Source organism: Engraulis encrasicolus, chromosome 6, assembly GCF_034702125.1.
Source record: "Engraulis encrasicolus isolate BLACKSEA-1 chromosome 6, IST_EnEncr_1.0, whole genome shotgun sequence".
Lineage (NCBI taxonomy): Eukaryota > Metazoa > Chordata > Actinopteri > Clupeiformes > Engraulidae > Engraulis > Engraulis encrasicolus.
This window is the reverse complement of record NC_085862.1, coordinates 27,643,259-27,656,172: the sequence shown is the minus strand read 5'-3', so window position 1 is coordinate 27,656,172 and position 12,914 is coordinate 27,643,259. Positions and strand designations below refer to the sequence as shown.

At 40.2% G+C, this 12,914-nt stretch overlaps 1 protein-coding gene and 1 long non-coding RNA gene across 9 annotated transcripts in view; one reads left to right on the top strand and one right to left on the bottom strand.

Annotated features, from left to right (window-relative positions):
• The window catches only part of eps15l1a (epidermal growth factor receptor pathway substrate 15-like 1a), a 67,011-nt gene that overhangs the window by 16,766 nt on the left and 37,331 nt on the right, over positions 1-12,914 (bottom strand). For 5 of the 7 annotated variants that reach the window (XM_063201132.1, XM_063201136.1, XM_063201138.1 and 2 more), the window contains 5 exons: positions 12,527-12,632; positions 11,829-11,882; positions 10,199-10,335; positions 10,001-10,070; positions 1,657-1,772 (listed from right to left, as the gene is read on the bottom strand). In XM_063201132.1, coding sequence (XP_063057202.1) covers positions 1,657-1,772; positions 10,001-10,070; positions 10,199-10,335; positions 11,829-11,882; positions 12,527-12,632 — 483 coding nt within the window. The remainder of the gene's footprint in view (positions 1-1,656; positions 1,773-10,000; positions 10,071-10,198; positions 10,336-11,828; positions 11,883-12,526; positions 12,633-12,914) is intronic. The other 2 variants (XM_063201135.1, XM_063201139.1) reach the window with 1 other exon arrangement.
• Positions 2,963-4,239, top strand: LOC134451021 (uncharacterized). 2 transcript variants are annotated; one of them, XR_010035183.1, is made up of 3 exons: positions 2,963-2,979; positions 3,595-3,680; positions 3,855-4,239. It is a non-coding gene; the product is annotated as an uncharacterized LOC134451021 (long non-coding RNA). The 2 variants fall into 2 exon arrangements; XR_010035182.1 differs by lacking the exon at positions 2,963-2,979 and having other exon boundaries at positions 3,538-3,680.

Genomic DNA, 12,914 nt, shown 5'->3' with positions numbered 1-12,914 from the left:
GAAAGAAAGAAAGAAACTGAAAGAAACTACCTACATACAACAGACATATACACAAACTGCCGCCCTCTTTTTCAGGTGAAGATATAGATAATTAAAGGTGAACTGTGTAATATTCTTAGTAGTTAATTTCCAGAATTCATGTTGCCCATTCACAAATGTAACCTTTTTTAAAGAAATACTAACCACCACCATCAAATTCCAAGTATTCAATATGACTGGGAAAATTGCACTTTTCATACATGAAAAGGGGATCTTCTCCATGGTCAGCCATTTTGAATGTCCAAACATAGGCATTTTTAGCTGCAAAACTTACTGTACTTAGGTCATTCTAGTAAATACTAGTTTATTACTTAGTAGATATTCATGAAAATATCAAATTTGGCAATAGGCAGCACAATTTCAATGAGAAGGATAGTTGCAATACCCATTCTGGCCGCAAAAACACAGTGCAACGGTAACGCTTTAGAATAAGGTTCTTCTAGTAAGTGTTTATAATCACTAGTAAACAGGTAGTAATACCCTTACAAGTGCCCAATAACATGCTTATTAACTTTGTTAGCATGCTTATTAACGTTGTTAACATCTGATGAGTAACTTTATTTGAGTAAAAGCATGAAAATCGGTACACTGGTGGCAGCCATCTTGAAAATGTAGGTTTCGCGGCGCCTCCATATCTAGTATTAGTCAGCATATCAAGATGGATATGTGTACCGATGTAAATAATAAGACTAAAAAAAATAAACCACTATATACACGTAATAAGCAGCTTATAAGATGTTAACAAAGTTAATAAGCATGTTATTGGGCACTTGTAAGGGTATTACTACCTGCTCACTAGTGACTATAAACGCTTATTAGAAGAACCTTATTCTAAAGCGATACCAGTGCACTTTTAAGCGATAAGTGAGATAAGTGAGAGTAAGTGAGAGAGCATGTAAGAGTGAGCAGTACCACAAACCAAACTTCACCCCAAAGATAATAAAACCAAAAGCCAAACCAACTCCACTTCCTAGTTCTACTGAGGTCAAGACACATTGGTTCTCCCTGTGGTTGAATATGGTTCATCACTAACAGTGTTCCATTCAGTATACCATTCTGTCACCAGAAGCAATTTTGGGTTAATTTATAAGTATCTTGCTCAGGGACACAGGAGTGGGGCTCGAACCTGCAACCTTCTGGTTGCCAAACATGTTCCTCTACCACCTGAGCCACCACCGCTCAAACACGAGAACATGTGAAAATAAAATCTTGCCCTGCAGACACCATGAATATCATGGCTGACAACCTCTATGGGAGACCATGACTCAGAACAGCTTATGCTTACCTTGGACTTCCAATGTTTCAAATGCATTTCTTGATATTCAATACCATGTTTATATTAAATTAAAAAAATAGATACAAAGTATTTTTTTTTTTTTTTTTTTTTTGGGTTTGGTCTTACGGACCTTACCTTTGACCTTAACCCCTTAAGACACGGCTTTATACATTTGTTGTTACCAGTATGGTAATGACCAAGTCGTGGTGCATTACTAAAGGGCCTGTGTTGTGTCATAGTATTGTAGTGCTGTGATAGTTACACACAGCACTGCAGATGTGATGAACATGAAGGCAGACATGTTCTACCGGAGGGACTAAACTCAGAGGGCCTGCACTTGCCTTTGACATTTGGCTGAAGTCTGCAAATCCTCCTGGACTACCGCCGCTGCTGCCTCCACTGCCTCCGCTGCCACCAAACGAACTGCTTCCAAAAGGGTCCAGTGTCCCAAAGAGATCTGAGGGGATCCAATCCAAACACACAAGTCGGTTACACTTTCACACTATTTTAATGGTTCACTATTACAATGGATCTACCACATTAGCTACAGTGAAAATATAACCAGTGTGACAATATTCAATACCATGTAATACCAGTGTAACACCATGTATCAATTTTGTACTTTGGTACATGGTATTGCACTGGTATTAGATGGTACGAAATACTGGTACACTGGTTATTAAACTGTTCTACCAAATGTGGTAGATCCACTGTACACACTGTTACCCACAAGTCTTATTCAGGGCATTTTTGGAAAATTTCTTTGAATAAGAATTTAGGAGCACTGTGAAATTGTTAACACACAGACAAAAAGGGTCTAGAGAGAAGGCTACGCCTTTTTCCCCACACACATAGGCGTAGGCCTACATGAGGGGTGCTGGTCACAGGGCCAGTTTTTCAAAATTCCTTCCAGTAAAAGGGCTGAACAACATATTACACATGTATGACTATATTCACATTCATTACACATTCATTTCTATATGCAGCCCGATGTATCCTCTGCATGGTCAATGAAGGTCTGTCGCCTAACATACAACTGTAAAACAAAGCCAGGGGAGTGTCAGTAAACTCATCCCAACTGTCCTTTCTCTGAAGGTTTTTGATTGCTCCCAAACCCAAGTTAACTACAACAACTTGACTAGGCTTTTGATCCCTCTGTCTTTCAAGCACTCATTGTTTTCCCTATCCATCATTTGCATTGACGTCACAATATTACGTAATCGATTTTGCTGGACGGCAGAAGTACACATTCGTACATAGGAATTGTATGCAGACGAAGACAACTTTGACCATAAAATACCAAAGAAACACGTAGTTCTTGTATTTTTTTTAAACGGGATATGTACCTGGCGTTATCAGGCTAGGTTGGCCACGGTGGATGTGTTCAAATCATAGATTTATTCAAATGTATTCTGCTCCACTAGATGGCATAACCGGGACGGGCGGTACGAGAAACTGGGAGAAGAAGAGAAAGTTGTTGCTTGCTTCCAGCCATGAACTTACTCTGCCTGCGATATATTTTTTTATCCAGTGTTTATTTTCTTCAGTAAAGTTGTGAACTTAAACCAAACCTCTGCATTGGCAAAATAAGCACATTTATGCACCGTTTCTTCATTGGTGGCTGGGCACCGCGGATGGATCCTTTTTTTCGTGGCATGGCACAGGTAAGATAATGCTGCTAACCTAACTTACTAGGCTACAAGACGCACGGTACATTTTGTGTCAGGCATTTCGCAAAGTGGTGTTTTGAATAGCATATCTTTTCATCTCAGATGTATCTTGTAGGTTAACTTGAATTCTCTCGCTTCGTTTCATCCAAGTGGATTTCATTGTTGTTTCAGCCACGTCTGCACAATGTAGGCAAATATGAAATATAATTCTATATCTTATCTTCTGTTTACATATCCAATATGTTCATTTGTACTGTATTATTATTGACCACTTATGTTACCAGTCCATCACTGCTACCTGTCCTGTCTTGCACTTTCTGTCTGTCTGTAATTGTCAGTCCTGTCCTGGCATGGTAGAGAGAAAACGTCGTTTCCCTTGTATGACCATAAGTGACAATAAAAGCTGACTTGACATACTTCAATGTTTCAAATCGGTGTTGCATTACATTGCACATGTAGAAACACATAGGACAGAATGTCGGTTACATACTTTGATTAAATAATTTTGATTTGAATTGATTAAATAAATCATTTGTAAAGATGACCTTCACAAGAGAAAGAAAAGCACAACAAACCTGTTATTTATCTTTTATTGTTTTTATTGTTTAGTAATTGCAGGTTCATCAGTCAGGTGGTCAGCACCCAAACTAAAACCATGCGTCATGGTGGCCAGGAATTGCATCCCAGCAGCACAGGTAAATACATGACTAGTAAGTTGGGATGAGTGTTATTTTCTGACATTTTACATCACATTTTAATTCAGACAATATTGCCAAGGGAGTTAATTATTCAGTACTGTACCAGTACATTACAATGCATGGCTAGATTCATTTAAATAGCATGTTTGTCTTTTCTTTTTTTCTAATTAGATGGGGGAGCCAACATGAAGAGGTGTCCAGAGAGGCTTCTTCCTCTTTGGCTTTGCAGCAGCACCAGGACCTCACCATCAGTGATGCTGTTCATCCATCGGGCCTACCCTTACATTCCTCCCCTGATGCACTGATCACCTGTACCAGTTGTTGGAGTTTTCAGAAGGGCTCTAAATTAAAAAAAAATTATTCACTAGTAGCCAAAATGGCTAGTATGTTAATCTCCAAACATACCGGTACATTAAATAATGGGTCAAAGTGCCAAGTATGTTTTCTTTTCTACCAGCAAAACTTAATTTTCCCCAGCATTTGGCTGGTGAGCCCTGGTTGTCATTGATGGTGAGTAGCTGTGATAATAAATAACTGAAATGATGAAGTCCATCCAGACATGTCTTGCTTTGCTTATTTTATTGTATTAATACAACAACGTAGAACATTTTCTGTGAAAGCCCAACTGGGAAACTCCAACTCCCATTGACATTGTGACACAGCACACAAGTGTTCACTGCACGAAATTGCATTTATGCTTCACCCGTGCAAGGGGGCAGCCCCCAATAGCGCCCCAAGGGAGCAGTGTGGCGGTACCATGCTCAGGGTATGTCAGTCATGGAGGAGGATGGGGGAGAGCACTGATTACTTAACTCCCCCCACCAACCTGGTGGGTCGGGAGTCCAACCGGCAACCTTTGGGATACAAGGCTGACACTCTAACCACTTACCCATGACCGCCTGTCAATCTTCAGTCTAGTCTAACTAATTATATTGTCTCCACTAAATGTATATCTCAGGTGACATGGGTATACTGGTATGGGGATAGTGCTGTATGTAAATAATATTAACCCATTTCAGCCGGCACCAAAATGCCAGCTAATTGCCTATGCCCCTTTTAAGAAAGGTGTCCTCATCCTATAAAAAAAAACCCAAATAACTAAATAAGTCTCTGAAGCACATACAGACATGATATGAGTTTTAAAAGCTAAGACCATCCTCTTGCATTAGAACATGTTAATTCAGCTCTAACATACCCACATTTTTAATCTAAAAAAAATCTAATATGTCATGCCTGAATGCTGTGTCGCTCCAGGCACCTAGGTCAATACAACGTGTACACAGCATCCAGCATCAATGGGTTGACTATTACAGGCCTAGTTCAGATAACCATTTATTAATATAAATAAGTACTTGCACGTCTAATGTACATGTCCAGCCCAGAATATCCCCTCCCATCACCTACATAACCTTGAAATGTATTTGTACTTTGTGTCTAAAAATAAAGTCTTTGACCCATTGAATGAACTGATTACTACATTTAGTTGGTGTGATTAAGAGGTTGAAATCGGCTAAACTTGGCTTGGTGTGCTGGACCTGGCTCTCCATACATCCAATCTGTCATGACATCAGATCATCGCTCTTCTCATCTGGAGAAACAGAAAGATAACACTTAGCTGACACTTATCCAAAGCAACTTCGTTACTCACAGTGAATTGTCCCTGCAGCATGGGGCTTGGTGCCTAGCTCATAGGCCTACTTCAGCCTGGATGGGAGGTGAAGGGAGAGGTGTAGGATGGGATTTGAACCTGCAACCCTCCAATCGTAATACCACTTCCCAAACCAAGCCTCTGATGTGTGTGACTGATTTCAGAGGGCAGACAATTTGGATGACAACACAACAAAGTGGTGGACTTCATATTAACAACATCGACACTGGTGGGCCTATGCAATGTCTTATAAATAGGCCAGCATGGATAAGGTGATTGGCATTTCATGACAGCATCATGCTGGAGAGTAGGCCTACTACTTGGGAAATCAGCGCTAGAGATGTACACATGGTTTATTTTTACATTTGAACCTTAACAGTATGAACGTCATAGCCTTGCTATTTCACCAAGAGCTTTATGAATTCCGTGTTTAATGTTACAGCCTGCAATATCTTAGCATACGTCCATCATCATAGCGTAATGATGCTGATAATTAACGTTAATCATGGAAAGCATCTTACATTGACCTCACAGAAAAAGCCACTGAAATTGCACATTAGACTTAAATTAACTAGCGTTCACGAATTAAGAGACAAATGATGATACAAAGGATGGCAAATGAGAAACTTACCGTGGTGCTCATCCAGCTACTTGAGTAGGCTAGTTTGATGGTTTTCCAGTTGGTTGCCGCGATTCACCTCAGCTTTCTCGTTTTATTTTGAGATCCAGTGAAAAGTCACGCCTGGGTTGTAACCCTATCTGTTTTTGTAACAAACAGCACAATGGGTGTTCACGGTGTTTAGTTTATCGGCGATCTAAGTTACGTTATGAGTTACTAAACGTTGCGAGTCCCATAGGAATCCATTCATCAATGCGGCACTCTTGCCGTCCAGTAGCCGTCCACTAGAACGTTTGACGTCACATGCAAATCATGGATAGGATGTATTCACTCCAGGACGAAATACTCAAATAGTTAAAAAAAAAAAAAAAAAGAAATCGGGTTTTTTTTAAACAATTTTTTTAAATCACATTTTCGAAAAATATGGCAGCCAAATTTAAACTATGGCGGTGCGCCATAGTTTACTCAATGTATGGGAAACACTGATGTCCCCATTTGTCTATATGCATACGGGAAGCTACCGTAGCTACAGTACACGCTCAATCGTTAATTTGTTTAGAAATCTTTTTGTAGGAGTCTTTTGAATGCCCTTAAGTTCTGAGAAGTCATAGTAGAAGCACGCAACCAATCTACACATGATCTCCTGTGTCCCAATCAGTAGTTCTCAACTACCTCTGACTTCAAGCACCAGGACTAACAACAACCTTCGCATACAGTATAGGCAGCAATGCACCTTTTCAGTTTGTGCAGTTCCTCTCACTTTGAGACAAAGTTTATGATTAATTAAGTGTATATTTGACTGCAAGAAATCCAATAATTATTAGCAAATACTAGTAGTGGGGTCGTAATAGGGTCAGTCATTTCAAATTGGTGTTAAAGTTTGGTTTTCACTTCCAAGTTGAAGTTTTGGGTCTATAGAACAATTTGAGTTCGAGTGTCAAACACACAGATAACAAAATGGCCTGCAGGGGGCGCTCTAAAATATATAAACTGCTATAACTTTTGATTAGTTAAACCAAATTTAACATATGAAGTATGTATGGATTCAGCATGAAGAGGAGAAACCGGTGAGCTAAGTATTTGGTTACCAGATTAAAGACACACTGTGTAAAAAACGAACTTTTAGCCAATGGACAGCTAAATTCGGGCTTTTTTAAGATAAAGGGTGGAAATGCCCTCAAAGTTGCAATGAAACATAATTTATTGTTACAAGTTATTGTAAACAAAGCCTGGGTTATCACTTAACTTGATTTGTTCAGAATATCCCTGAAACACACAGATACTAATATGATACATATACACAAATATGGCAGCATATAGCCTAAGTTATGTGATATTTAGCACCCAACTTGCAACTTTGAGTGTATGAATTTAGGAACATGAGTACCAGCTTTTTGTTCCAATCAATCCATAATTTTATTCACAACTTAAAAACTTAATATCTGGAAGAAAGTAAATCAATAATAATAATAATAATAATAATAATAATAATAATAATAATAATAATAATAATAAATACTATGGGGAGCATCATTTTTTCCTGCATTCAAAAAGCAAATAGAAGACCATAGGGATAACATTTATTCCAATACTCCACTCTACAATAACTATGACAGAGAACAGAACAAAAACAGTCAGTGGTCAGTCTTAGAAATTGTATGTGCACTTGCACAGACGTGTGCACTTTAACTCTGCCTTCATGCACTTGCACCGAGATCTGGCAGGTCTATTTGTACAAGTACTAGTACAGCTGCACTTCACCTCTAGTTGGAATACATCTTTGGCAACTGCATCTTTGGTAGTGTAGTCCAAATCTGGGAACTGTTCATTTGTTACCAGATTGGCAGGCATTTCTGGCAAATGCAGATGATGATGTTTTCATTCCTGTCAGCTGTAACAAATGGACAGTTCCCAGATGACAGAGATGTCCTCATAACAGCAGATGATTGTGTCTACCATGTATGAAATACTCCAATAGTATTATTTAGTATGCTTGCCAAATGCCTCTGCTTGCCGCCAGCAAGCAGACTAATTGTTCTCCAACAGTTTATTTAGTATGTTTGCGGGAAAGCATACCAATTGTTCATCAACAGTTTATTACTATTCTACATTTTTCCATTCACCTCGGCCTATGGGAATTCACTAGTAGACCGGCTTTGAATCGTTGCAGCGTTCGATATAGATACACGGTTCGAGTCCCAAATTGAACGGCTCGAAAAGGGCTCAGGGTGGTGTATTTTTTGCTGGCCTACCCCCTTCCATTCTTTCACCAGACTTGTTTTTCCTCAGTTTTCTCTCTGTTTCCCCCTCATTGAAATGAAATGGTAGAATGGTCAAGATGATGATGTCACAAACTGTGGCAGTTACAGTGAGAGGCGACCTGTCCTAGGGTTTTTAATTAGGTATCAACTAGGTAAAGGCATTGTCAGAGAGGTCTTGGCTCTGAATACAAACTGTGTGAAGATCATAAGCCAACTCGTAAAAATGTTTCAGAGAGAGCAGTTTTGAAATCCCTATGATGTGACCCCATTCACTTACGATAAAAAAATGTGTGAACAGCTCAGCGCCTGAATATGTCCATTTTTTGACTGAACCATTTGGCCTAGAAAAGTGATCTCAGCTTTGACATGAAGAGCAGGGTTGTACCATTTGTGTGTCAATATCACCTGACAACTTGCAAAACTTTTGGAGATATGAGAGTGTAAAAATAAGGCTGCATTGACCGCCAAATTGTCACCTTTAGAATCTTCATTCATAAACACACACCAAGGAGGTCTACATTACTTACTGTATCATTGACACACACACATGCAGCCATGTAGAACTTTAGACCTCTGCTGTCACCTGGGCAACCATGGCCTAATATGCTGCTGTGGCCACTCTATACAGTAAGTGGCAGTGGCCTACTGGGTAGGGTGTTGGTCTGTCAGAGGGTTGCAGGTTCGAATCCCACCCTTACCTCTCCCTACCCACCCATTGCTGAAAGGCACCTGAAGCATCTCCACACACACACACACACACACACACACACACACACACACACACACACACACACACACACACACACACACACACACACACACACACACACACACACACACACACACACACACACACACACACACACACACACACACAGACCTCTATCTCTTTTGTGTGTGTATACAACAGCTGTGTGTGTGTGTGTGCAGAAGCCGCAAGCATACTAATAGCATTGTCTCTCCGGAAAGTCTTTTTATTATTATTATTATTATTATTATTATTATTATTATTATTATTATTATTATTATTATTATTATTATTGATTTATTTTCTTCCAGATATAACGTTTTTTTGTGATTTTATGTGTGAATAGAATATGGCTTGATTGAAAAAAAGTTGATACTCATGATCCTAAATTCATAAACTCAAAGTTGCAAGTTGGGTCCTAAATATCACATAGGCTTTATGCAGCCCTATTCATAGGTATCTTTGTGCTTCAGGGATATTCTGAAAAAATCAAGTTGAATGATATCCCAGGCTTTATTTACAATAACTTGTAACAATAAATGATGTTTCATTGCAACTTGGAGGGCATTTCCACCCTTTATCTTAAAAAAACCCTGAATTTTGCTGTCCATGGGCTAAAAGTGTGTTTATGACATAGTATGTCTTTAATCCGGTAACCAAATACTTAGCTCACCAGCTCCTCCTCTTAATGCTGAATCCAATGGCATGCCTCATATGTTAAATTTGGTTAAACTAATAAAAAGTTATAGCAGTTTATATATTTTAGAGCGCCCCCCGCAGGCCATTTTTTTATCTGTGTGTTTGACACTCGAACCCAAATTGTTCTATAGACCCTAAACTTCAACTTGGAAGTGAAAACCAAACTTTAACACCAATTTGAAATGACTGAGAAAAATTGCACATGCCTACGACCCCACTATATATTACTGTACTGACGGGATAATAAAATAAAAAGAAATAGATTGGACTGTAAAAGGAGTGCAACACACAGTTATCTCCCACATGACATCACTAAACGCTGATAGGAGTTGAAGGGGGTACCTGGGCCTGGGCCTTTTAACTTGGGGCTGGTAGACGTGAAGGGATCGTTACTTGTGAACTGGCATGGTGCCTGTGGAGATAAAGCAAACAAGCAGAAACGTCAAGTCATGGAACACTTCACACAGTAAAAATCATCTTCATCTGATAAGCAACAAGAGATCACACCACAACACAATGGGGAGGAGAATTCATCTGTACCTTTGAAGGAAGTGTTGCGCTTTTGCTGAACGGATCGGGAGCTCCAAAAGGATCGACCTTGACGGGCTTCTTGAAGAAGTCCTCTGATGTAGTCTTGAAGGGATCACTCTCTTTGAAAGGGTCTCCCCCAAATGGATCTAAAAGAGGAAAGAGGCTCGTTTTCAATATTAATCCTAACTCAACAGCCCTCGAAATAGACTACTATAGACACTAGACACTATACTGCCCTACACCGTGCAAAGCTTAGTAACTACACCAACATTGAAACGGCCTTGGTATTAGGTTGGAAAAGGTTAATGCAAATTTGACAGCAATATGTATCCCTGAAATGGGACACATTTGGACCACAAGGCTATGTCACAAGATAAAGGAAGTGTTGTGTGTTAAACTCAGTTTTGACAAAGTATGTAGTTACTGCTAGGGATGGCGAAAATTGAAAAAACTCTTAACCGGCTACTGAGACTCATTAACCGGTGGTTAACCGGTGGTTAGGTTAACCAGTAATCTTAAATTATACAACGTTCGTGTTTTTTTTTCACATAAGCCTCTTTTTTTTGCTGTGCAGACAGGACCTGCCATGTCCAGCCAATGTTGCCAGATGGAAAATGCTGAATTATCGTACTAAAACCTCAAAATTATCGTTTTTTTGGGGGGGCTTTTTGGGAGGAAATTATCATTATAATTATTATTATTATTACAACCGGTTAACCGGTGGCAGAAAATTTTAACCGGTTAAAGTTGATCCGGTCGACTATCGGTTAACCGGTTACTGGTTAACATCCCTAGTTACTGCACTTTGCCTTTGCAGGGCAGTATATGCACAGTAGAACCTACATTACGCGGCGGTAAGCTATATACTGACACAGCAAGAAGTGAGAGTGCATAAAATATGAAGTATTCTGTGGCTCAACATGTTAATGTAATGCAAATGTGTACCTCACAATAGATCTTTAATGAGACAATACACGATGGCCTAGGACAGTAGAACTGTGATAAACATTATAACAATAGTCACCACCTCTCACTTCTGCAGAGAACTACTAACTTTACTCAGATGTTTGTTTTTAAAAAGGTGTAGTTTTTGATCATCAGTTCCACAACATCCTCATTCTGGAGGTTGTGGGGGAACTGAAATCACCAATATTACAAAGGGGGAAGTTGATTGCTGGAGTTAGTAAAGCCTTTGCTGCATCAGGTCATCTCCAGTGCATGTCATAGTGCAAACACAGTCATGCTGAAGACATTGGAACATACAAGACAATTGTAAAGTGGAGGAGACGCGCCCACACTATCGCCTAGTGATTAACCCAGTTTTTAACTGGGAGCTGAATCCCACATAAAACTTAGATAAGAGAATGAAGCAAAGAACAGCACTCTTCAGATTTTTCTTTCTTTATTCGCCCACGAACGTTTCAGGCAAAAGCCCTTCTGCCGAGTGTAATTATCTCCATTACACGCTGAAGAAGGGCTCTGCCCAAAACGTTCGTTGGCGAATAAAGAAAGAAAAATCTGAAGAGTGCTGTCCTTCGATTCATTCCCTAACATACAAGACAAAACAGAACAAAACATGTATTCCAAATCCGGAGGCAGCTGATTGAAGAGCGTTTGTGAATAATTTGCACACAAATACCTGTGGTGGTGGTGGGTGGCTGTTTTGCAAAGGGATCGTTCTGGAAAGGGTCTCCTGCCCAACGACAAGGCCAGCCAGAAAAAGCAGGAGAAGAGAAAGAGAGAGAGAGAGAGAGAGAGAGAGAGAGAGAGAGAGAGAGAGAGAGAGAGAGAGAGAGAAGGTATCAACGGGCATGCCAGAAGACAAAGGGAAAAAGCTGGATTCCAAAGGAGAAACCAAAGCCATTTGGGGAAAATAGATATTCATATCTTTAACGTTCTGTGTTGAAGGGGGCTTGCTGCCAAGTGGCTACAGAATCCAAGTCAACTCATGCAAGTATGGAAAAGGGAAAGGGTCAAAAGACAAAACCGCATAGGACAGCACTAACGCATGGCTGAGGTCTACATACACATCAGACGAGCGTATCCCTGGACAGCTCTTGTGATTTTAGCAGATGGGGGGATTAAGAGCCGTGAGAAGAGCTAAGCAGAAGAGAAAGACAGGCAGAGAGGTAGAGTGTTGACCAGACACAATAGGAGATATGAATGGTAGAAATGCATTAGAGAGATTGAGAGAGAGAGAGAGAGAGAGAGATAGGGAGAGAGAGAGAGAGATAGGGAGAGAGAGAGAGAGAGATGAGCGGGAGAGAAAGAAAAATAAAGGATGGAGGAATGGAAGATAGACAAAGGGCGGAAGAGCGATGGGTAAAGGTGCTGCACCTTTGAATGGATCTGTTTTGAAGGGATCTTCTGAGTGGAAGGGGTCAGTGTTCATCTCCTGGGGGGTGCTATTGAACACAGATGTCTTCACCTTGAAGGGGTCCTCCTACAAAAAGAAAAGAGTAAGAAAGAGAGAGAGAGAGAGAGAGAGAGAGAGAGAGAGAGAGAGAGAGAGAGAGAGAGAGAGAGAGAGAGAGAGGCAGGGGCCATCTGTTAAGCGCTAGAGCAGAGACCCTCACAGTTTATTTACATTCATTTGTTACAATTTGCCTTCCAGGAAAGCGTTTACCGGAAAACAGTTTTGCCTTCATTCATTTCGCCTGTTCATTCAGCCCCGCTATCGAAGCTGACAAACAAGCAAGTCGGCCTGCCTGCCTGCCTTGCCGTC